At 43.1% G+C, this 25,235-nt stretch overlaps 1 protein-coding gene across 1 annotated transcript in view; it reads right to left on the reverse strand.

Annotated features, from left to right (window-relative positions):
• Nucleotides 1–24,748, reverse strand: part of LOC115460098 (epsilon-sarcoglycan-like) — a 59,402-nt gene extending 34,654 nt beyond the window's left edge. The window contains exons 1-2 of the mRNA XM_030189942.1: nt 24,554–24,748; nt 9,208–9,370 (exon numbers count right to left, since the gene is read on the reverse strand). Of these exons, the coding sequence (XP_030045802.1) occupies nt 9,208–9,370; nt 24,554–24,711 (321 nt within the window). The 5' untranslated portion in view covers nt 24,712–24,748. The remainder of the gene's footprint in view (nt 1–9,207; nt 9,371–24,553) is intronic.
• Nucleotides 24,749–25,235: the final 487 nt, after the last annotated feature.

Raw genomic sequence — 25,235 nt, forward strand, 5'->3', positions numbered from 1 at the left:
AGTCCGTATGGCAGTCTGGTTCTTTTCTGGAAACCTGTGAGCCTAACCGGGCTGCCGGCCCCAACCCAGAGTGGAGGAAGCGGACCCCTTTACATTACGCGTTGAGTGAAGAAACATTTTCTCCGATTCGTTTTAAATTTACTACTTTGTAGTCTCATTGTGTGCCCCCTAGTCCCAGTATTTCTGGAAAGAGTAAACAATCAATTCACGTCTACCCATTCCACTCCACTCACTATTTTATAGACCTCTGTCATATGTCCCCTCAGCCGTCTTCTCCAGGCTGAAGAGCCCTTGCCACTTTAGCCTTTCCTCATAGGGAAGTTGTCCCATCCCCTTTATCATTTTTTTCGCCCTTCTCTGTACCTAATGTAGAACCTTGCATTACATACTATAATTAGGGTTCCTCTTTCCCACATGCATCACTTTGCACTTGCTCACATTAAATGTCATCTGCCATTTAGTTGCCCAGTCTCCCAGTTTTGTAAGGTCCTCTTGTAATTTTTCACAATCCCTTTGCGATTTAACAACTTTGAATAACTTTGTGTCATCAGCAAATTTAATTACCTCACTAGTTACTCCCATCTCTAGATCATTTATAAATATGTTAAAAAGCAGCAGTCCCAGCACAGACCCCTGGGGAACCCCACTATCTACCCTTCTCCATTGAGAATACTGACCATTTAACCCTACTCTCTGTTTTCTATCCTTCAACCAGTTTTTAATCCACAATAGGACACTACCTCCTACCCATGACTCTCCAATTTCCTCTGGAGTCTTTCATGAGGTATTTTGTCAAACACATTTTGAAAATCCAGATACACAATATTGACCGGCCCACATTTATCCACATGTTTGTTCACCCCTTCAAAGAAATGTAATAGATTGGTGAGGCAAGTGTCAGCTTTGAATACCATTTCTGGCACTGGTATCTCCCAAATCTTCCTTGGTGAATACCGAATCAAAGAATTAATTTAATCTCTCCGCTATGGCTTTGTCTTCCCTGCCCTTTTTACCCCTCAGCCATCTAGTGGTCCAACTGATTCTTTTGCAGGCTTCTTGCTTTTAATAAACCTAAAAAAAAATTTACAATGTGAAAAAAAGATTGCGTTGGTTTTACCTGTTTGAAAGCTTTAAGGTCATCAGACACAATCACCCCCAAGTCCCGCTCTTCCTTCGCACACTGAAGCACTACTCCCCCTATACTGTACCGTTCCCTCGGATTTTTGCGACCCAAGTGCATCACCCTGCATTTTTTGGGATTAAACCTTAGTTGCCAAATATCGGTCCATTTCTCTAGCTTCGCTAGGTCCTTCCTCATGTCATTCACATCCTCCAGGGTGTCCACCCTGTTGCCGAGTTTAGTATCATCCGCAAAGAGACAAACCTTACCAGACAGCCCCTCCGCAGTATCGCTGACAAAGACGTTAAAAAGAGCCGGCCCTAGGACCGATTCCTGCAGTACTCCACTGATGACATCCTTTTCTTCAGAGCAAGCTCCATTTACCACTACCTTCTGTCTCCTACCAGTCAACCAATTGTTAACCCAATCCGTTACTCTAGGTCCCATACCGAGGGCACTCAATTTATTTATCAGTCGCCTGTGCGGAACCGTGTCAAAGGCTTTGCTGAAATCCAAGTATACCACATCAAGCGCCCCTCCCACATCCACCTGTTTGGTCACTCAGTCGAAGAAGACAGTCAGATTTGTCTGACACGACCTGCCACTAGTGAAGCCATGCTGCAAATGTACAATTAAAAAAACTGAACTAATGGTGCGGAAATAAAAATGAGATTATGCAGTTGAATGAAAATAATGAAGTGGTCTACCAAAAATGATGGGGAAAAAAGGGTTATATAGATATAATGGTGAAATGGGCAGTACTGAAGTGATGCACATACAAAATGTGAATCTGAGCCAAAATATCTCAGGAAGTGTATTAATAAAGCTATCTTAGGGCCCTATTTACTAAGCAGTTTTATAGGCGTGTTAACATTTTTAATGTGTGTTAACCATATATGTGACTACAATATCCCTATAGGCGCCTACATGGTTAGTGCGCGCTCCAAGTGTAGGCACACTAAAAACACTAACGCACCTTAGTAAACAGGGCCCTTAGTGCATATATGAAAATTTTAGAGTAGGCATACCTTTAAAAAGACTGTGCATGCATGACCAATGCAGTATAGAAAAATGTATGGCAGTTCACACCTAATACTTCTTTAGTTGAAAAGAACAAATGACAGATTTGGCCCTGAATCAATTTTAAAAAAAAAAAGAAAACAACTGGAACAAAAGACAAGCCCCTAATATTGTGATGCAAAAAGAGAAAGGCGACTGAAAGTGCTTGTATGTTGCAGATAAAACATTCTCCTTAAATACATAATAAAAGATAATGAAAAAAGTAGTGACAAAAAAGTAACAAGCAATACAAAACAGATCCTGCTGAATTGTGGATGTAACAGAAAATAAAAGGCAATCCAAAATAGAAGGTGTATTGAGGATGAAAACACTCAGTTCCAGCAGAAAATGATGATGAAAAAACAAACAAAAAAAAGTGAGCGCTCTGTGCTGAACAAGTCTGCTGTGAACACGCCGCATGAAAGGAAGTGTGGGTTGTCAAAAGTACAGCTTGGGAAAAAGAACCACAAACAGTGCGGACAGAGGTGTAGGCTGGCAATTGCTGAAAGTGCAGCTCAGAAGAAAAGAGTTACCATTGGCAGGAAGTGAACAAGCAGGGAATCCAAAGTACAAGAATCAGACACGTGCAAAAAACACAATGAGCCTCCAAGGATGGACAGCACCTAAAATTTATTGAAAAGAGTCCGTTAATAAATTTTAGACGCTATCCATCCTTGGTGACTCACCATGCCTTTGCATGTGTCAGGAAGTGAACAAAATATCCCTGATAATGTTCCTTTTCTGGGGAGTATGCCAATCCTCTTATCTTCATATCTTTGTAGCCCTGGAGTGATAATTGATTCACATTTATCTATGGTAACTCATTGTGGCAACTAAGATCAATTTAGACAGATTAAAGCACATGTATCAGAATAAAATTTGTGCATATTACAAGCAGAAATGATTTCACAGTTGAATTATTGCAATTTGATATATGCAGGTGCTATTAAAAAAAATCTTTGACAAGAAAGCAATTTATTCATAATACCCCAGATTCTATATATCGCGCCAAGGTGTCCACGTGGAAATTGAAGTGTATTCCATAATAATGCATGTAACCCAATTGGTTAACAAGGTTAATTAGCAAGCAATCATTGACACTAATTGACTAATTAGATTTTACGCACAGAACTGTCTAAGCATATTCTAAGTCTCATAGTTGAAAAGTGGGCGTGGAATGGGTAGGTCTTGGGCATTTCTACAACTATGCATATTGTTATAGAATATACCTAGTTCACACCTAATTTAAGAGTCAGCATTTACACCAGTTTTTACTTGGCGTAACTGCCAACAACTAAATGTAGTCGTGCGGACTGGCACTCAGCATATTCTATAAACTGCACAGTAATTTAGGCTTATTCTATAAAGTTTGCCTAAATTAAGGAATACTTTATAGAATGCACTTAGGCGAATTTCATTTCAGTGCCGAATTTTTAGGAACAAGGGGGGCATACAATGAAGGTGGAAGGGGACACACTCAGAAGTAATCTGAGGAAATACTTCTTCACAGAAAGGGTGGTGAAGTCATGGAATGGCCTCACAGTAGAGATGAAAACAGTATCTGAATTCAAGAGAGCTTGGGACAAGTACATAGGATCTCTGAGGAAGAGGAAGGGATGGTGGATGGTATGGATAGGCCATAGGGTCTTTATTTGTCTACATTTTTCTAGCTATGTTTTTATGACAAAAGCAGAAGGCTGTCTCTGTTATTCAGATTATTTTCTGTACTTCAACATATTTTACACAAGGCTGCATCTAAGCCTCTGCACTATTATCAGGAAAAGATGTGTATACTGCACAGAGCAGTGTACGTTGATGAATCCTGAGAGGGTAATCTATCTCCTTGTTATCTAGATTAGATACAAGTAGTATGTCCATAGCATTTGTCAAATTTGACAGGTGCCACACCCAGAAATGAGGACACGCCTAAGCCATGCTCACCTATGCCCCTTTTGATGATGTCACCAACCAAACCACACCCAAGCACCACCCCCAGGGGTAATGTTACTGAATATGATGTCTTGACCCCCCCACCCCAAACACAACACTTTTGCATAACCACACCCTTTGCCCTACCTTATTTGCATAGCCCCTCCTCAAACTCACTCCTTTTGATGATGTCACAGGAAGTGACATCATAGCTGCACATCTTCAAGATGGCGGCCGCCACTGTATGCATCACATCACTTCCAGTTTCCACTACTAGCCACCATCTTAAATGGGGTAATGTGATAGGAAGTGATGTCAAAAAAACCCCGACACTGCTCCCTACAGCACCAGCAGAATTTAGTCACGCATGCACACCTTAACCTTTTTTTCCTCACAGGAAAGAAAATAGACATTTTTGTTTCGTTTTTCTTATTTTTTTAATTTCAAAAATGATTGTGCTTACTTTTAAAGCTGTTTTTACTAAATGACAGCCGTTTTAGGTTTTAAAACAAAAAGAATATACCAATCGTCCGCCTCCTCTTTGCTTTTAGCTCACATACGAATGCAAGAGGAGGCCCCCCTCCTGTTTTCAAGAGAGATCATGTCCTAAAACGCTGAAGTCAGGCAGAAAAAATGCCAGGGGGTCTGTTTTTGTAAGAGATGAGCTGGTAGTGTCAGGATTTTTTTAATGTCACTTCATATCACATGACCCCATTCAAGATGGCAGCTAGTAGTGGAAACAGGAAGTGACATGATGCATACAGTGGTGGCCACCATCTTGGGAAAGGGGGTGTGGCTATGACACTTCCTGTGACATCCCCCAAAGCGGAAGGGTTGGTGTGGGACTGTGCAAAAGAGGGTGGGGTTGGGGGAGGGGTTATGCAAATAAGGCAGAACAAGGGGCATGGTTATACAAATGCGCAAAGTTTGGACAGGTTCAATACTTCATATCCAGTGATATCATACCTGGGGGCGGGAAGTGGGTGTGACTTGGGCATGTCCTCACTTCTGATTGGCTGAAAACAGGAAGTGGGCGTGGGCACCTGTCACATTTGACGTAAGTTATAGACATATACTACTGATGCATTTAGGTTATTTATTTAGTTATTACGATTTATGTACCGCCTATTTGAAAGAATTCACTCAAGGCGGTGTACAGTAAATTTAGACTTACTAACTGGATTTCAAGCATGCTGACTTTAGTAAAATGGGAGAATACCTAAGGAAGGAGCTGATGGGTTGGGAGGATGTACGAGAAGTGGAAGGACAGTGGTCCAGGCTGAAAGAAGCTATAAATAAGACCACAAAACTTTATGTAAGGAAAGTAAATAAAAGCAAGAGAAAAAGGAAACAGCTATGGTTCTCCAAGCAAATGGCTGAGAAAATAAAGGCTAAAGAGTTGGCGTTCCAGAAATACAGAAAAACTCAAGATGAGGAACACGGTGAGGAACACCGGAGGAAACTGAAAGAAGCCAAGAGAGAGATACGTCTGGCGAAAGCACAAACGGAAGAACAAATGGCTAGAAACGTAAGGAGGGGTGACAAAAATTTCTTCAGGTATATTAGTGAAAGGAGAATGACTAAAAAGGGAATTGTGAGACTAAAAGATCCTGCAAACCGCTATGTAGATAATGATGAAGAAAAGGCAAATTTGCTAAATAGATACTTTTGTTCTGTTTTTACTGAAGAAAATCCGGGAGAAGGACCATGATGGACTGGCAAAAGTTCATTTGAGAATGGAGTGGATATAGCACCGTTCACGGAAGAGAGTGTGTATCAACAACTAGAAAAACTAAAGGTGGACAAAGCCATGGGACCGGATGGGATCCATCCCAGGATATTGAGGGAGCTCAGAGAGGTTCTGGCGGGTCCTCTTAAACATTTGTTTAATAAATCCTTAGAAATGGGAGAGGTTCCGAGGGATTGGAGGATGGCGGAGGTGGTCCCTCTTCACAAAAGTGGTGATAGGGAAGAAGCTGGAAACTACAGGCCGGTAAGCCTGACTTCGATTATTGGAAAAGTAATGGAAGCGATGCTGAAGGAAAGGATAGTGAATTTCCTGGAAGAAAATGAGTTGCAAGATCCGAGACAACATGGTTTTACCAAATGAATCTCATTGAATTCTTTGATTGGGTGACCGGAGAATTGAACCGTGGACGTGCTATAGACGTAATCTACTTAGATTTCAGCAAGGCTTTTGACATGGTTCCCCACAGGAGGCTCTTAAATAAACTGGATGGGCTGAAGATAGGACCCAAAGTGGTGAACTGGATTAGGAACTGGTTGACGGACAGGCGCCAGAGGGTGGTGGTGAATGGAGTTCGTTCGGAGGAGGGAAAGGTGAGTAGTGGAGTGCCTCAGGGATCGGTGCTGGGGCCAATTCTGTTCAATATATTTGTGAGTGACATTGCCGAAGGGTTAGAAGGTAAAGTTTGCCTATTTGCGGATGATACTAAGATTTGTAACACAGTGGACACCCCGGAGGGAGTGGAAAACATGAAAAAGGATCTGAAAAAGCTAGCAGAATGGTCTAAGGTTTGGCAATTAAAATTCAATGTGAAGAAATGCAAAGTGATGCACTTAGGGAGTACAAATCCAAGAGAGGCGTATGTGTTAGGCAGTGAGAGTCTGCTAGGTACGGATGGGGAGAGGGATCTTGGGGTGATAGTATCTGAGGATCTGAAGGCGATGAAACAGTGTGACAAGGCGGTGGCCGTGGCTAGAAGGTTACTAGGCTGTATAGAGAGAGGTGTGCCCAGCAGAAGAAAAGAGGTGTTGATGCCCCTGTACAAGTCGTTGGTGAGGCCCCACCTGGAGTATTGTGTTCAGTTTTGGAGGCCGTACCTTGCTAAGGATGTAAAAAGAATTGAAGCGGTGCAAAGAAAAGCTACGACGATGGTATGGGATTTGCGTTACAAGACGTATGAGGAGAGACTTGCGGACCTGAACATGTATACCCTGGAGGAAAGGAGAAACAGGGGTGATATGATACAGACGTTCAAATATTTGAAAGGTATTAATCCGCAAACAAACCTTTTCCGGAGATGGGAAGGCGGTAGAACGAGAGGACATGAAATGAGATTGAAGGGGGGCAGACTCAAGGAGAATGTCAGGAAGTATTTTTTCACGGAGAGGGTGGTGGATGCTTGGAATGCCCTCCCACGGGAGGTGGTGGAGATGAAAACGGTAACGGAATTCAAACATGCGTAGGATAAACATAAAGGAATCCTGTGCAGAAGGAAGGGATCCTCAGGAGCTTAGCCTAAAATGGGTGGCAGAGCTGGTGGTTGGGAGGCGGGGCTAGTGCTGGGCAGACTTATACAGTCTGTGCCGGGGCTGGTGGTTGGGAGGCAAGGATAGTGCTGGGCAGACTTATACAGTCTGTGCCAGAGCTGGTGGAGGGAGGCGGGGGTTGGTGGTTGGGAGGCGGGGATAGGGCTGGCCAGACTTATACGGTCTGTGCCCTAAAGAGGACAGTACAAATAAAAAAGTAGCACATAGGAATTTATCTTCTTGGGCAGACTGGATGGACCGTGCAGGTCTTTTTCTGCCCTCATCTACTATGTTACTATTAATGCATACTATTTATTGCAAGCCTATTGTTGTCAGTGGAATCCTTGTACTGACTAGGGGGCATGTTTACTAAGCTAGTTAAGCAGCTAGCACAGCTTTTACCATGCATTAGCATGGATTCGTGCTAACAGCCAGAGCCACCGACAGACAAAGCCGGGCCCAGGGCAAACAATCTTAAGGGCTTCCCCTCTGCCCCTGCTGTCGCTGATGTACACTCCCACGGTCAGCCATATGTCCCTCTCCCCCTTTCCTGCTTTTTGACATCTCTCTCCCTCCCTTCCCTTGTATACAGGCTGGCATCTCTTTTACCCTTCTTCCTGCCCCCCTCGCGGTCCAGTATCGCTTTTGTCCTTCTCTCAACCCCTTGGCGGTCCTCCAGCATTTCTGTGGGCTACCAGCAGCATTAAGAAGGAGAGCAAGCTGTCTCCAACTGGCCCTGAAAGCAATTCCTCTGCTGTATTTCACCTATGCGGACACAGGAAGTTATGTCAGAGGAGGTGAGACACAACAGATGGAATGCCTCCAGGACCAGCTGGAGGCAGCTTGCTCTCCTTATTGATGCTGCTGGCAGCCTGCAGAAATGGTGTAAGACCACCAAAGGGGAGGAGGGAAGATTAGAGTGATACTGGACTGCGCAGGGCAGGAGGAAGAGTGAAAAAATGCTGATCACATCTACCAAAACCAGGGTGGCAAGCCATTTGTTTGGGGTGGCACTTGCCACCCCTTAGCAACACCTCAGTTTCTATGGCCAGTGCCAGGCTCTTCTTGGAGGCTGGGCCCTGGGAATCTTGCCCCCCCCCCCGGCGGCCCTGCTAACAGCTAACATACATTGTAAGAGCCAGTGTGCAGTGTGTGGGTGCGACAAGGGTGGAGCAGAGGCGTGACAGCTAGCATGCAGATCAGTGCTGCATTCTAACTGCCATGACTGCAAAGAAGTGGCTAACAGCAGTGTGGTACCCGGTCATATTTGAAAGAAGAAGTGCCACGGTGCGTACCTCCCTACAGACATCTTCCCCATTCTGATCCTATTTCAAGTGTCAAAATCCCCCCCTGGAATCCCCTGTTCTGATCCCCCCATCATCAAACCCCACCCTCATCCAATCTCCCCTGCCCATCAAAAAACACCACCTCAAAAAAAACAAGCCCAGCTCTCCCCAGAGGCTGACCCCACCCTGAGGTCTCCATGGTAGTTCAGTAGCCCAGGGTTGGAGTTCTTCCCCGTCACTCCCACTCTAGGACTACACTGGGTCTAAAATGGTGCTGACAACCCCTAGTGGTAGTCTATTAGTACTACCACTAGGGGGGCACCCTTCCATATAAAATAAAAGGCTGCCCCTTGAGGTAGTACCATGAAATTAACTGCTATGAATCATCAGCGCCATTTACTGAATCTGGCCCTTAATGCAAAACTTACCACACTTTAGTAAGCATGCCTCAAAGTACCTGATTTGTCTCTTAATTATCTCATGATCTTCACACATGAGCACAGCATCCCACGGGCCTTTGGCAAACATGAAAACACTCACCAAAGAAATTTTGCACCAATCTATATGGAACTGAGCACGAAATTTTTTATCACAGCTGATGAGGGGTTCCATCTCTTGGCTGCACCGTAACTGGTTTTGAGGATTCTTCACTTCCCGTAAGCATGAAGAGAAAGAAGCATCTGCACCAACCGTTACATAAACACTAGAGAACAAAAATTAAGGACAGCAAATCAAGTTTCTCATTCATTTACTGTAATCTTATTCAAATCTTTTAGCCTTACACTGACACTAAATTTGCATATGTCATCTCTGAATAGCTTGACTTAATTAAGAATGTTGAAGCATCTTGTGAAGAAGCTGATCCAAATTGTTTTTTCTGCAGCAGCTGGATGTGAAACATTTAGCAACAATGTGTGTCATGCTTTGCATAGTATAATGCATGGAAAATATTTATGCTTATGCCACAAGTAAATTCATCTTTTAAAATGATATGCCAAATGTAAACAGAAAAAAACAATACAATCCATACAACAGATGGTTTATAAATGCAAAGCAAATACAAAAGTGGCTTAACCAACTAACCACACAACTGTTATCAATAAGTAAATTGGTATATGCAAAAACAAAGAGCAGATACTTATTTAATTAACATATATCTTCAAGCACACATCTATAAATAAAAACAGACACAGATTAACAGCTCATACCACACATAAAATCATAATCCAAAGTTAAAAATGTAAAATTACATGCAGCATTTCACACTGGGAACAAGCATAAAGGCACACTGTTTAACCACGAAGTGCCTAGCCCACACAACTACAGCATTCTAAAACTGTTAGTACACTTCAGTATTTCTGCTACAAGGCTAAACTTTAATACTAACTTCTGGCATTCTGGTTTCTAGAGGGGGGGGGGGGCGGTGGTGGGGGTTCAGTGCCCTGAAACTACCTGCCAATTGTATGCCTGGAGTTAACAGTCCATGCTTGTCTGTTCTTGGAATTTAATTCAGTTGATCCGAGAGAACCTGGCCAGGAACCTGACACCTAAAGCTGAAACAATAGATTAAGGTCCATAATGCTATACACTGTACCTCTAGCCATGCAAGCATCTTCAACATCTATGAGTATAGTACCAGTTATCAGACATGGTATCATAGAGCAGTGGCTCTCGACCAGTGTGTCGGGACACACTGGTGTGTCCTCAAGAAGTGGGAGGTGTGTTCCTTGAAATATCCATAACTGGTCTCTATTTCTGCTTCTTGACTACCATGCTGCCATCAGTCCCAAATACAAATGCTGCAGGTCTGCTTTCCGTATGTTCTGTTTGCTACATAGTTTCTGAGTATTTGCAGGGTCTTATGTTACTTCACAATATCTGGCAGTAGAGGGATCTTATGTTGCTGTTACTGAGGTGACATCAGAATTTGAAAAAAAAAACATTTGTTTTGTATGATAAGCTATATAGACTCAAGAATGGATAAAAGTTTCTTGACAGTAAGATTATTATGAAGTTGCTTACTATACAATCCCATATGGAAAAACTGCATGCAACTCATCAGTCCAAAATTTCTCATTGAAAAGGTAAAGATCAAAGAAATGTAATAACTCTTTGTTTTATAAACTGTTATTAAATTCTGTTTAAGAATATTTTATATTTATATTTGCCTTTCATAGGGCCCTGTTTACTAAGGTGCACTAGCATTTTTAGCGCATGGTAAAAACACTAGCATGCCTATAGCACTGCTTCATAAACAGGGCCCATAAATTTTAACAATCAAATATTTAGCTGTGAATTTTAGTGTTCAGTGTGTCACCCACATGAACATTGTCAGATGTGTCACAACAGAAGAAAGTTTGAGAACCACTGTTATAGAGAAACATATACTGATGGAGAAGTAAACTCGCAGGCAACAGGCCACAATTAAGAGTGTTTTATGATACCCTCCTTCTAACAGTAATATCATTGTTGTTGTCAGTACTGGATGAGAGGTGAAAAGTTATATTTCTTGTTCTGAGTGCTGTTTCCTTATAGTACATTAATAACTAAACACCACACATGACAATTAAAATTGTGAACTCCTTTCTTTCTAAAGGGCAACTACCAACAGTATTGAAAAGGGCAGTGGTTCACCCTTTGCTAAAGAATAATAACCTTGACCTTGACAAACTTGAAAGTTACCGGCCAGTATACAACATCCCATTCCCGCTAGATCTATGTCAATCTGGATTCAAACCCGGTTATGGAACAGAAATGGTCCTTGTATACCTACTAGATGATATTCACAGAAACCGAGACAGGGGATTTGCCTCGGTGTTAGTACTGCTAGATTTCTCAGCAGCTTTTGACCTTGTGGATCATGATATCATGCTAGCACGACTGGCAGAAACACGTATCAATGAAACAGTACTTGCGTGGTTCAGATCCTATCTGTCAGACAGACAGCAATCCATAATATTTGGCAGCACCTCATCGCCACCATGGGCACTGACCAGCGTGGTATCACAAGGATTGATACTGTCACCAATTCTGGTCAATATCTACCTCAAGTCACTGGCCAAGTTGATTCGGTCAATGGACACTCAGTTCTACATCTGCGTGGATGATGTGCAGCTACTCATACATTGAACCTGACTTACCTACAGCCCTGAATAAACTGATTACCTGTCTAACATCAATTCAAAAATGGGCTAAGCACAACAAACTTTGCCTGAACCCAAGTAAAACTGAGCTGCTCTGGATGCCTAACACAAGTGGACACATACCTGACATCAAAATTACAAGTCAGGAACCCTGGAATACAGTTAGATTCAACACTTATTCTGATTTCCCAAATCCATTCAACTTTCAACAGCTGCTTCTACTATTTGCGACAACTATGCTGCTTCTCTCCTTTCATGGAAAAGGAAAATCTTATCCCAGTTGTGCATGCCATGTTAATATCAAGACTGGATTACTGTAATGCACTCTACAATGGTCTGACTACAAAGGGTCTGCACCAGCTCCAATTGATTCAAAATGCTGTAGCCAGACTCATAAAAGGTTGCAAGCACACCATTTTTGCAAAAACTTCATTGGCTACCAGTACATTACAGGGCTAAATTTAAAACTCTATGTCTGATCTTCAAGGCCCTTAAAGGAAATGGCCCCAAGTACTTGAAGAAAAGGATGACCCTCTACACACTTCCAAAGTCACTAAGGTCCTCCAAGGGGTATCTCTAACCACACCCTCTCTAAAAGATATTACATGACATGATACTGTAGGAATATTTACCTGCTATCTCACCTTTGCTGGTCTGGGGCCTATAGAAGCCTGAACCATTCTCTTATACCAATATGGATTCTACAGCCTGTAGCCTGAATATATCTGTAACAACCAGAAACCAGCTTTTCTACAGAGGAACATTATTGCTGGGCATATCATGATGACTTCATCCAAGGACATTTGTTGCAAACTAGCCTCCGGTTATCTCCTGAAAAGAACAGAGAAGAGTAACAGACACAGATGGCTCCAGGAGTATGAGATCCGTCAGGGAGGTTTGCATGCTGTCTGATAACAGTTTCTTTGCTATAACAAAGCTCTCTTCATGACTATGAATTTGGCTGGACATTATTGCACCATATGTGACTGGTCCATAGGTATCATCTGTCCCAGAAAGATGTCAATGTTGGACTGAAGAGAAAGGAGAACACCAGAAGACTTGTTGGGGATTAGATGGCGCTGAGAGAGAGCAAGAGACTGATTTTCTAAACACTGCATACCTTGTAACAAACTGACAAGGTTAGCTCAGCTACAATACATGGCCTCATCCGAAAGACTGTGCCATCTGTATCCAGAATACAGACCCTGGACTTTATTCCTGGACTGAGAGACTCACTGGAGTTTCAGCTTGAGGCTCAGAGGAGGAATCTGATTCTTTACTATTGGAAGTCTGCCACACGGACTACGGGGTAAGAGATATGTAGGATATACTACCTATGGTCAGGGGATAGTTATTCCACGGTTTTATCTGTAATAGATTGGTTTCCAGGACTGATGGTCAGTGAATTATTAGCTGCTAAGTGTATTTCGTACAAGACATATTAGTAGTGTAAGTTTTCATAATTAGGATATCAGTATTGTGATTAGTTGTGTGATCACTTATTTAGATAGTTTCTTTGGCTAATCATATTTCCTTGTATATATCTTGGTGATAATCTATTTTTGTAATACAAGTGTATTTTTGTAAGCTGCTTTGTAATTGGCCACATATTTTTATATATCTAATAAAATAATTTATTCCATCTGTGGCATTGTTCCTTTCATTGGAACAGCTAGCTAGCCAAGGGCCAGTTAGGTAGTCATTCCCCTGAGCAAATTAATCCAGAATAATTGCTTTTGTGGTAATTACCTGCTATAAAAGTACCTTACAATACTCACAAGCAAGCCTTCTCTGGAGTAGCCCCCATGCTCTGGAATGCACTCTCTGAAAAGCTCCACTTAGCACAAGACTATCTCTACTTCAGGAAGCAGGTGAAAGCTTGGATCTTCAAACCAGGCCTTTAATGGAAGAAGTAACTAACTTCTTAGTCTCACACACACATACATACACACACACACACACAAGGAGTGACATAGGCTGCACATACTGCAGCAGGACATGTTTATTCACTCCTACCCTAGCTGAGATAACATTTAATCACCTCTCTGACCTCATGTGCAACTTTCTTTAAATTAGTCACCTTATTTTCTAACTCCTCTTACTCTCTTACCTATCTATATGTTAACCATCTTTGCTTATACCCTACACTGTCTATTAAAATGTTCTATTACGTATTGTGTTGACATTGTAAGTAGTATACTATCAGGCTTATTTTCGAAAGAGAAGGGTGCCCATCTTTCGACACAAATCGGGAGATGGGTGTCCTCCCAGGGTCGCCCAAATTGGCATAATCGAAAGCCGATTTTGGGCGCCCTCAACTGTTTTCCATCGCGGGGCCGACCAAAGTTCCCAAGGGCATGTCAGAAGCATAGCGAAGGTGGGACTAGGGCGTGCTTAACACATGGGCGTCCTCGGCCAATAATGGAAAAAAGAAGGGCATCCCTGATGAGCACTTGGCCGACTTTACTTGGTCCATTTTTTCTTGCGACCAAGCCTCAAAAAGGTGCCCAAACTGACCAGATGACCACCGGAGTGAATCGGGGATGACCTCCCCTTACTCCCCCAGTGGTCACTAACCCCTTTCCACCCTAAACAAAATTTTTAAATATTTTTTACCAGTCTCTATGCCAGCCTCAAATGTCATACCCAGCTCCCTGACAGCAGTATACAGGTCCCTGGAGCAGTTTTAGTGGGTGCAGTGCACTTCAGGCAGGCGGACCCAGGCCCATCCCCCCCTATCTGTTACACTTGTGGTGGTAAATGTGAGCCCTTCAAAATCCACCAGAAACCCACTGTACCCACATGTAGGTGCCCCCTTCACCCCTTAGGGCTATGGTAGTGGTGTACAATTGTGGGTAGTGGGTTTTGGGGTACTCAGCACCCAAGGTAAGGGAGCTATGCACCTGGGAGCAATTTGTGAAGTCCACTGCAGTGCCCCCCTAGGGTGCCCAGTTGGTGTCCTAGCATGTTGTAAGAATTGGGACCGAGACGAGACCCCAATATGTAAGGTATGTTCTATGCAAGAGGTACTTAGCTGACAGAACACTACTAAATAGCAATATCCTCGACTCATGTCTAGGGGAGTGTACCCCTTTATCCCAATGACAAGCTAGCTGTGCTGGAAAAAGGAACCATGCCAAAGAAGGAATATATATATATATATTATTTATTATGTAAAGAAAAATATATGTATAAAAATAGTTCTGCAGGAAAATGTCAAGCAAAATACAATAACTTGCTATACAAAGAGATTATAACCAAAATATAGGTAATGACATATGATTATCCTAATGGACTAACTAAATGAGTGATTACACAACCAATTACAGCACTGAAATCTTAATGATTAGCATCAGAAGTTATACCACACATCTTATGCAAAATACCGTAGCAGCTAAATTCACAGACCATAAGTAATGATATAACCCATCTCTCACAGAATAAAGACAAGGATTAATTATCCTCCTGGCCATAGGAATAAATCCTGATCTCACCCTGCAGTCTATGGCAGACTTCCAATGGTTCCGAAGCGGATTTCTCCTCTAGACTCGAGCTGAATTCTCAGCGAGTCTCTCAGTCCAGGAATAAGGTCCAAGATTTGAATTCTGGATGCAAATGGTACAGTCTTAGATAAGGCCTGATACTGTAGCTGAGCACGCCTTGTCAGTTGGTTACAACGCATGCAGTTCACTGGTGTTAGGAAAATCAGTCTCTGGCTCTTTCAAGCGTTCCATTCACCTGAAAAATCCTCTGGTCGTCTCCTTTCTTCCTCTCTCTTCAGTCCAAACTTCTGGTATGCAAGGGTCAGATGATACCTGTGGACCAATCACATATGGTGACATAATGTCCAGCCAGCTTCATGGTCAAGAAGTGAGCCTTTGTTCTACTATTGACGGCAAGCAAACCTCCCTGTCTGCTCAGATACTCCTGGAGCCATGGGTGACTCTCTCCTCCAATCTTCCCAGGAGATAGCAGACTAGCCCACGAAATATGTCTTTGGATGAAATAATCTTGCAATGCTCAGCACTAATGTTCCTTTGTAACCAAGCTGGTTTCTGATGGTTACAGGCACAGGCTAAAATCCATATTGTTATATAGGCCAAGACCAGCAAAGGTGAGATCTCAGGTAAATACCCCTACAATGTCAGGGGGACCAGTGCACTATGAATGCTGGCTCCTCCCACGACCAAAGGGCTTGCATTTGGTCATTTCTGAGATGGGCATCCTCAGTTTCCATTATCGCCAAAAACCGGGGACAACCATCTCTAAGGGCGACCATCTCTAAGGTCGTCCTAAATGTTGAGATTTGGACGTCCCCGACTGTATTATCGAAATGAAAGATGGACGCCCATCTTGTTTTGATAATACAGGTTTCCCTGCCCCTTCGCCGGGACATCCTGCAAGGACGTCCTCAGGAAAACTTGGGAGGGTCGTTTGATTATGCCCCTCTATGCCATACTTTGTATTGCTATTTGAATATTTTTGCTGCTGTGTCTATTGCTCCTGTTTGATTTATTCTTACTGTACACCACCTTGATTGAATTCTTTCAAAAAGGCGGTAAATAAATCCTAATAAATAAAAATAAATTAATACATTAAGTTCAATCCCATTGTAATTGAGCTCATTTTGATTATTTTACTAGACCTTTTAGAGAGTTTTACTCTTTTCCTTTCATTTCAAAGTTTTAATAATTCATCCTCTCCCCCAAAAAAGAAAAATCTACAGCATCGGTTCCAAGTAGATGGTGAGCACATCTGCAGTGTAATGACTACCTCTGTACATTCTCAAAATAACCACCAGTATTTTCGAGGCAGTGATTCATGTAATTTTTCTCAGGGGTAATAATACACTTTGCTTCTCATTGTGTCCTCTGAATGTGATTTTTCCAACTGCTTATTTACATCTTACTGCTGCCTGACTACATAATGTTTTTGAAATGTTGAGCTCATTTCAAGAAGCTTTTGCAATGGCAGAAGGATGTTTTTCTCACAAAAACATGTAAGTTGCGATTTTCGAAACTCCAATTTGAGAAGGTTTTTTCCACAGTTGTCCAAATTTCAAGGGGGCATTTTATTTTATTTTTTTCGGGGGGGGGGGGGGGGGGGGGGGGGGGTTTGGACAGGACTTGGGCATTCCCAAAAGTTAGATGTTCTTCTGCCGTAATGGAACAAAACCAAAATGTCTGGCTAGACCTGTGTCAAACACGGTTAAATTACAAAAAGGTTCCCTAAATGACCAGATGACCACTGGAGAGTTTAAGGCATGACCTCCCCTTAATCCCCCAGTGACCATGTTCTGCCAGTGGGCTCCCTCTTCTTCCTGGTGGGCAAGTCTGCTGTCTTCAGGATGTACCTCCTGGGGTCCATTCCCTGCAAGGTTCATAGCTCTTAGCTCATTTGAAAGTCTAGCTCTCTCTGATTCCAGCCCCAATTAGATTCAGGTGAGGAGTTTTCTCTGACCTCCCTCCCCCAACAGGCTTCAGTTACCTTCATTTAGAGTGTGTGCTTTATGAACCCCAACTTTATTCACCAACTTTAATAAATAATCATCTTCATAGTGTGTAATGTTGATCATTAGTTTGCATTTTCTTACTGTAAGCAATTTACATATCCAAGCCACTCTGCTGTTCACCTTTCACCTAACTCACTGATGCAAAATGCCTTCAGAAGCACACTTGGTGCTGAAGGCCCAGCAGCAGAAAGACTCCTAGGAGCACAACTGGTGCTCGGAGCCCAGCAGTGGCCACTAGCTGAGGCCGCTGGGAGTGCAATCAGCACTCGGGGTCTAATGGAGGCAAAGGCCCCTGGGAATACAATTGATGTTTGAATTCCAAGATTAGAAAACCAAGACGTGATAGAAGACCACCAAGAAGAGGCATCAAGAGGAGAAAAGTAATCAGAAATTGAAATTTTAGCCAAATTAACAATTTTTCCATAGCATTTCTAATATGTGAGCGATTAACAACTACAGTACAACAGTCAGAACTATTTAAAACAGTACATAAGCCACCTTGTACTGCAAGCAAGTAATCTAAACCCATTCAATTACAGCGAGTAAAAATTTTAAGTTCATCAATTTGGTCTTGTACAGCCTTAAAGGCAATATTCAGTTCATGAGTCAATACATGTAAGACAGCTTGAAGTCGTCTAATAGGCATTCCTAATTCAGCAGTGGAAGCAGAAGCAGCAAAAATTGGAATCCAAGAAGTAGCAGAGAGAGCATCAAATCTAACTTGAGTTAAGGGATAAGTAGAATTAATATATTCCAAAGATTTTTGAATAGCTTCATGCTCAGGGGCTACAGCAGAGGGGACAGAGAGGGAACGTTTAGAATGAGTGGGGAAGGAGAAAGAAGTATTAAGAGGAACAATAACAGAAAAATAATTGAGTGTAGAGAGTATACAAAATGAATAAATGGAAGGTAAAGTCAGGTAAAGGAGACTGTCACAAATCCAATAATGACCAACAAGGGGATAGTGAAAGGTACGGAAAGTAGGAAAGCGATCGTGATAAGGCACAAGGTGTGGATATCTTGGTAAAGGACAAGGATGAGGAGAATGGAAGTGAGATATAGGAGAGAGAAAAGAATGGAAAACACAGGGGTCTGGAACACCTTGAAGACGGGGTGGGTTAAGAACCCGAAAAAGAGGTGTATCTGCAGGACACCTATGCAAACTTTGGTTGGTGTAGGGGAATGGAGAGGTGACGACATCATTATTACTATAAAAATACCTGCAGACAAAGAAATCCTTAGAATGAGCCTTTTTGCAAGAGAGTTTTCTGTCCTGATATCATTGCTAATTGGCTATTCTCCAGGAAATATATTATTTTCCTTTGTTTCAGCTTGTTTCGGGTAAGAACTATTTCTTTATAACTATTCTCTTTTCTCTTTATATTTTATTTCCCTTCAGGATCTATGATATTTCCTGTTAGTGGTTCCTTTCTCTCTCATTTTCTTTCTCCCACCAGCAGCAACTAGAGGGTGAGATCTGGGGGATATGGTGAGGATGGACAGGAGAAGGAGCTACTCTGATAAAATAATTTCATGAAGGAAAGGGAGATATGCTCGAGGCTGCTACATTGGTAAGAGTACTGTTTAGAAATTGGTTAGTAGGTTGCTTATTGACCACCATTCACCCTGAATGCTTAGTAAGTTGCTTATCAAAATACTTCTCATAAATAAATGTCTTACTGTTTCTATATAATACAAATTGTAAATAAATTAAATTGTTTAACCATTCAGCCAGCATTGTTCATAGTTGTCTTTTGGAGTTTTTCCAGGGGAAAAAGGAGGGAAATTGCACCCGCTAACACTTTTCTTTCCCAGGTGGAGGCACCAGGTGCCAATCAACAGCCAACAGAGTCTGCCAAAGGAGGACTCCTGCCATGTGGGCCCCGGATCCAGAAACACTCACAAGAGCACAGCAGCTTGCAGATTTCAATGCAAGCAGTATTATTCAATTTATATGCAGTAATAATGAGGTAATTTGCACACATCTGTTAAGAACATAAGCATTGCCATACTGGGTCAGTCCGATGGTCCATCTAGTCCAGTAGTCTGCTTCTGACAGTGGCCAATCCAGGTCACAAGTACCTGGCAGAATCCCAAAGAGTAGTAAGATTCCATGCTATCAACTTCTGTGGTTAAGTAGTGGCTTTCCCCATAGACGTTTGTGTACTTTTCCTCCAGGAGCTTGTCCAAGCCTTTTTAAACCCAGATATGCTAACTGCTTTTACCACATCCTGCGGCAACAGGTTCCAGAGCTTGTCTATTCATTGAGTGAAAAAATGTTTTAAAAGTATTACCATATAACTGCATGAAGTATCCCCTTTTCTTTGTACTTTTTGAAAGAGTAAAAAAAAATCATGTTTACCAGTTCTATTCCACTCAGGATCTTTTAGACCTCTATCATATTTCCCCTCAGCCATCTCTTCTCCAAGCTGAAGAGCGCTAACCTCTTAAGCTTTCCCTCATATGGGAGGAATTCCATCCCTTTAATCATTTTAGTCGTCCTTCTTTGAACCTTTTCTAATTCCACTATATCTTTTTTGAGATACAGCAACCAGAATTGCACACAATACTCAGGGCGAGGTCGCACCATGGAGTGATACAGAGGCATTATAATGTTCTTTAACTTGTGTTCTATTCCTTTCCTAATAATTCCTAACATTCATTTTGCTTTTTTGGCTGTCATCACAATCTGAGCAAAAGATTACAGCATATTATCCACGATGACACCTAGATTTCTTTCTTGTGCGATTCCTAATTTAGAACCTAAAATCGAGTAGCTATGATCTGGATTATTCTCCCTGATGTGCATCACATTGCACTTGTCCACATTAAATTTCATCTGCCATTTGGATTCTTAGTCTTCCAATTTCCTAAGGTCCTTCTGCAATTTCTCAAATCCACATTCAATTTTACAACTTTGAATATTTATGTGTAATCTGCAAATTTAATCACCTCACTCATCCTTCCCATTTCCAGATCATTTATAAATATGTTAAAAATCACAGGTCTCAATACAGATCCCTGGGGCACTCCAGTATTCACCTTCCCCCACTGAGAGAACAGCCATTTAACCATAGGCGGTCGGTGGCTCAGCTGTTTGGGGAGGATAAAGTGGGCGGGGCCAAGCCTGAGTTCTTAATTGCCTGAAAGCATACAGAAAGGTCAGCAAAACAGTGGCAGATAATACCTTTTGTTAAATTTAATATCTCCAGGGACAGAGAAATATCTAGTGTACCTGAATGTAACTCACACTCAGCTACTACTGAAAAAGTTGTGAGCAAAATTTAAAAAAAAATCCAAATGCCAGAGAATAAAGTGGCAAAGAAAATTAAATAGTGAAAGCTTCAATAGATATATATAGGTCTCTTGGGCAACTGAATTAAAATGGATTTTTTTAAAAGTGTCAGTAGCTGATACCTACATCTCTATAGAGGCCTGCAGTCCATCTACCCCTCAAATCCCACTTTCCCACAGCCAGTCTGCCTCTCTTTTACACACATATCTTCCCCTTCCGCTCCCACCTTCAGAGAACCTGTTGGCTTTGCTGCCTCATGAGACTGGGAGCTGCAAGCTCAACAGGTTCTTCATGAACCTCAAGTTACTAAAATATGTCTGAGAGCTCCCTGGCTAAAAAAAGCGCATCTGAAAGGCACTGGGAAGGGGGGGGGAGTGGAAGAGGAAACTGTTGGACCATGGGTAATGGAGGGAAGGAATATACTGGACCACAGCGTAGAAATACCAACACTCTGATGTTATGACAAACTAAATTTAAAGTTTTGATGCCACCTCAGTAAGGCCAACACAATTCCTCCATTGTAAAACACTATACACAAACTTATAGTATGATAAGGTTCTCAGTGTGTTTTTGCACAACAGTACTAACTTCCAGGACTCAAAAATCAACAACCTAATGCATGAAAAGACAGCACTGTAAATATTACACCATGCCCTAAAACACAGATACACCATCTAGTAAAAAAAAAAAATTTAAACAAATCACTGTAATATGATCTCTACACAGACTCTAAATGCTAGCAGAACACCATACCTTGGTCACACACACACAACACATACAGACCCATAACAAATGTGAAACAAGGGACCAAACATCAGTAATAGAAATATGAAGGCAAAAAACTGAACTGGAAACCTCAGGAAGTCAGACTCTACACACCGCACTAATAGTGAAATAGACTCTCAAATACAAAATACCAGAGATATGCATTTCTAAAAGCTGACAAATTCCAATTAATAAATTCAGAATACAATACTTTTTCTACCTTTGTTGTCCGAGTATTTTATTTTTCTATTCACTTTGGTCCCGATGTCTCTTTTCTGCTTTCCTGTTTTCCCCCGTCTTTTCAGGGCTCATGTCCATTAGACATTTCTTCTCTCTCCATGTTGTCCATTCATCTTCTCTCTGTCCCTGTTCCTCCTTCCCTCTCTCCCTCCCTCCATGTTCAGCATCTGCCCTCTTAGCATCCCTATTCTCCTCTATATTCATCATTTCTCCTCTGTGTCCCTAGGTTGACCTGTTCTGCATTTCTACTCTGTTTCCATATCATCTCTGTGTCCAACATTGCCCCCTTTTGTCCCTATTTCCTCTCTGTCCAGCATTGCACCTCTGTGTCCCTGTCCTTAAGCTCCCTCCATGCCCAGCTTCTCTGTCTCCCTGTCCCCTTCCTCCCACCCGTGGGATCAGTATCTCTCATCCCCTTCCTCCTCCCCCCCCCCCCCCCCACACACACAGTCCGGTCAGTGTCTTTCCACCTCTCCTCCAGTACATCTCAGTCCCTCTCTCTCCCTCCCCTCCATCTTCCCCTCCAGTCTAGTCAGTCTCTCTCTCCCTTCTTTCCACAGATCCAGCATCTCTCCTCTTTCCTTGCCCCCTCCCTGTTCCAGTGTCTCCCCTCCCGGGTCTAATGTCTTCCCCTCTTCCAGTCCAGCAGTCTCTCTTGTCTCTTCCTGGCCCAGTATCTCCTTCTCCCTCCTGGGTCCAGCATCTCTTCTTGTCTGCCCTCGACCCCAGGTCCAATGGAGCAGTACCTACTGCATCTTAATCTCCCTGGGTCCATCACTTCTTTCCTCCTCCGTTACTTCTAGTCTAGCATCTCTTTCATTCCCCCCTCCCCACTGCAGCTTCTATCCCTCTCCCTTGTTTCTCCCCCCCCCCATTGCAGCATCTATCCCTCTCCCTCACTTCTCCTCCCCATTGCAGCATCTATCCCTCTCCCTCGTTCCCCCCATTGCAACATCTATTCCTCTCCCTAATCCCCCCCCCCCATTGCAAAGTCTATACCTCTCCCTCCCCCCCCCCCCCCTCCATGGTGTCTATCCCTCTCACTCCCTCTTTGCAGTACCTCTAATTTGATTAGATCACTGCCAATAGCACGGCAGCGGCACCATACTAACTAAAACAGCTTGCTTTGGAGCTTCGGCCTGACAGCCTTCCTTGACACATCCTGCTCTCACAGAAGCAGGAAGTTGTGTCAGAGGCGGCAGGATGCGTCACAAGGAATGCTATCAGGCTGAAGCCCTGAAGCAAGCTGTTTAATTAGTATGGTGCCGCTGCCACGCTACCGGTGGTGATCTAATCAAATTATAGAGACCACAGGGAGTGAGTGAAAGGGATAGATGCTGCATCGGAGGAAAGATGAGAGAGAGACGTTGGACCAGAAGTAATGGAGGAGGAAAGAAGTGCTGGACCCAGGGAGCAGCCCTGATATGGACAGCCCGGTACTTCGTGAGCTTGTGGCTGAGACGTGGAGAGGCATAATCGAACGGGGGCACCCATCTCCGGGGACGGCCACAGGAAGGGGCGGAGCCAACTGTATTATCGAACAAGATAGGCGGCCATCTTTCATTTCGATAATATGGTTGGGGCCGGCCAAATGTCAGAGATGGCCGGGTTTGAGATGGCCGGCATCGGTTTTCGCCGATAATGGAAACCAAGGCCAGCCATCTCAAACCCGTCCAAATCCAAGGCATTTGGTTGTGGGAGGAGCCAGCATTTGTAGTGCACTGGTCCCCCTGACATGCCAGGACACCAACCGGGCACCCTAGGGGGCACTTCTAAAAATTAAAAATAAAAATAGCTCCCAGGTGCATAGCTCCCTTATCTTGGGTGCTGAGCCCCTCAAATCCCCCGCAAAATCCACTCCCCACAACTCTACACCATTACCATAGCCATTATGGGTGAATGGGGGCACCTACATGTGGGTACAGTGGGTTTTGGGGGGTTTGGAGGGCTCCCATTTACCACTACAAGTGTAACAGGTAGGGGGGGATGGGCCTGGGTCCACCTGCCTGAAGTGCACTGCACCCACTAAAAACTGCTTCAGGGACCTGCATACTGCTGTCAGGGAGCTGGGTATGACATTTGAGGCTGGCATAGAGGCTGGCAAAAAAATGTTGTTGTTTTTTTGGGTGGGAGGGGGTTGGTGACCACTGGGGGAGTAAGGGGAGGTCATCCCCGATTCACTCCAGTGGTCATCTGGTCAGTTGGGGCACCTTTTCGAGGCTTGGCTGTGGAAAAAAGAGGCCAAGTCAGCCAAATGCTCATCAGGGCCGGCTTTCTTTTTTCCATTATCAGGCGAAGCCGGCCATCTCTTCAGCACACCCCCGTCCCGCCTTCTGTACCCTGCCGACAAACCCCCTTGAAGTTTGTCCAGCTCCGCGACGGACTGCAGTTGAGGCCGGCCAAAATTGGCTTTCGATTATGCCAATTTTGCCGGCCTTGAGAGATGGCCGGCCATCTCCCGATTTGTGTCAGAAGATGGCCGGCCTTCTCTTTCGAAAATAAGCTGGTTAGCCTCCCCAAGCCTCTTATACCGGGCTCCTATGCATTTAACCATATCCTCTCTTTTCTATCTTTTAACCAGTTCCCAATCCACAACAGAACATTGCCTCCTATCCCATGGCTTTTTAATTTTCTCAGGAGTCTCTCAAGAGGGACTTTGCCAAAAGTTTTCTCATTATTATGTAGCTTAATGACTTAAACTGATGTGTGCTACAGTAAAATAATGCATGATTTTGCCACTTAACACAAGTTAGGGTGCAAATATCATGCGCTATTCCCTTAATGTACATTAGTAACTACCCCCCAAATCCCTGGGAAATAGATGTGATTTGTCATAAAATGGCAAAAAAAAAAAAAAAAAGAGGAGTTGCTGTCTCTAAATGGTGGACAATACAAACAGCTCTCGCAATACCTTGATTTAAATGTTCTTACCCCTCCTTCATATCATTGATGGGAAGTGGAACTCTGCCTCCCCTGTCCAGAGCTGAGGTAATGTTTATAGCATTCAGTTTGTCGGGCTGCCACACATTTTTCACTGCTCCAAGAAAATCACCAAGGATCTCACTTGCCAGCATTTCTTCCACATTCATATTTTTGATAAAGAACTCAGCTTGATACGGTAAGAAGAGATCTGATTATAAAGGGAGAAATAGGGTATTTGCATGAATTTAGATTTTTGATTCACTATTACTCACCTTTCCAACCAGAGCTCAAGGTGAGTTACGTACAGATTTAGCAGGTTTTTCAAATGGTCATTGCCCTTGTAGAAGCTGGGCTGTGGAATGCATGAAGCCAAATAAGAGAATCCCATGTACTCTGTGGCTCTAATACAAAGTCTCTACATATCAATGAGCTAAAGATGTGGCACACCTCGCTGTGTTACCAAAGAATGTCTTGTTGTCTGATAACAAGCAGGACATTGTTTCTCACATGTGGGTGACATCATCCATTGGAGCCTGGTGCGGATGCTACCCAGTGTTCCATAAATTTAAGAAGCCTTTGGCAGCATCACACCACACATGCACTAGTGCCTTCCCACCTCACATGAGCACGAAGGACCAGCAGTCTATGTTTTTCTGCAGAGCAGAGAAGTTGCGTTCTCTGAGCTCACCTC

Source organism: Microcaecilia unicolor, chromosome 1, assembly GCF_901765095.1.
Source record: "Microcaecilia unicolor chromosome 1, aMicUni1.1, whole genome shotgun sequence".
Taxonomy (NCBI): Eukaryota; Metazoa; Chordata; class Amphibia; order Gymnophiona; family Siphonopidae; genus Microcaecilia; species Microcaecilia unicolor.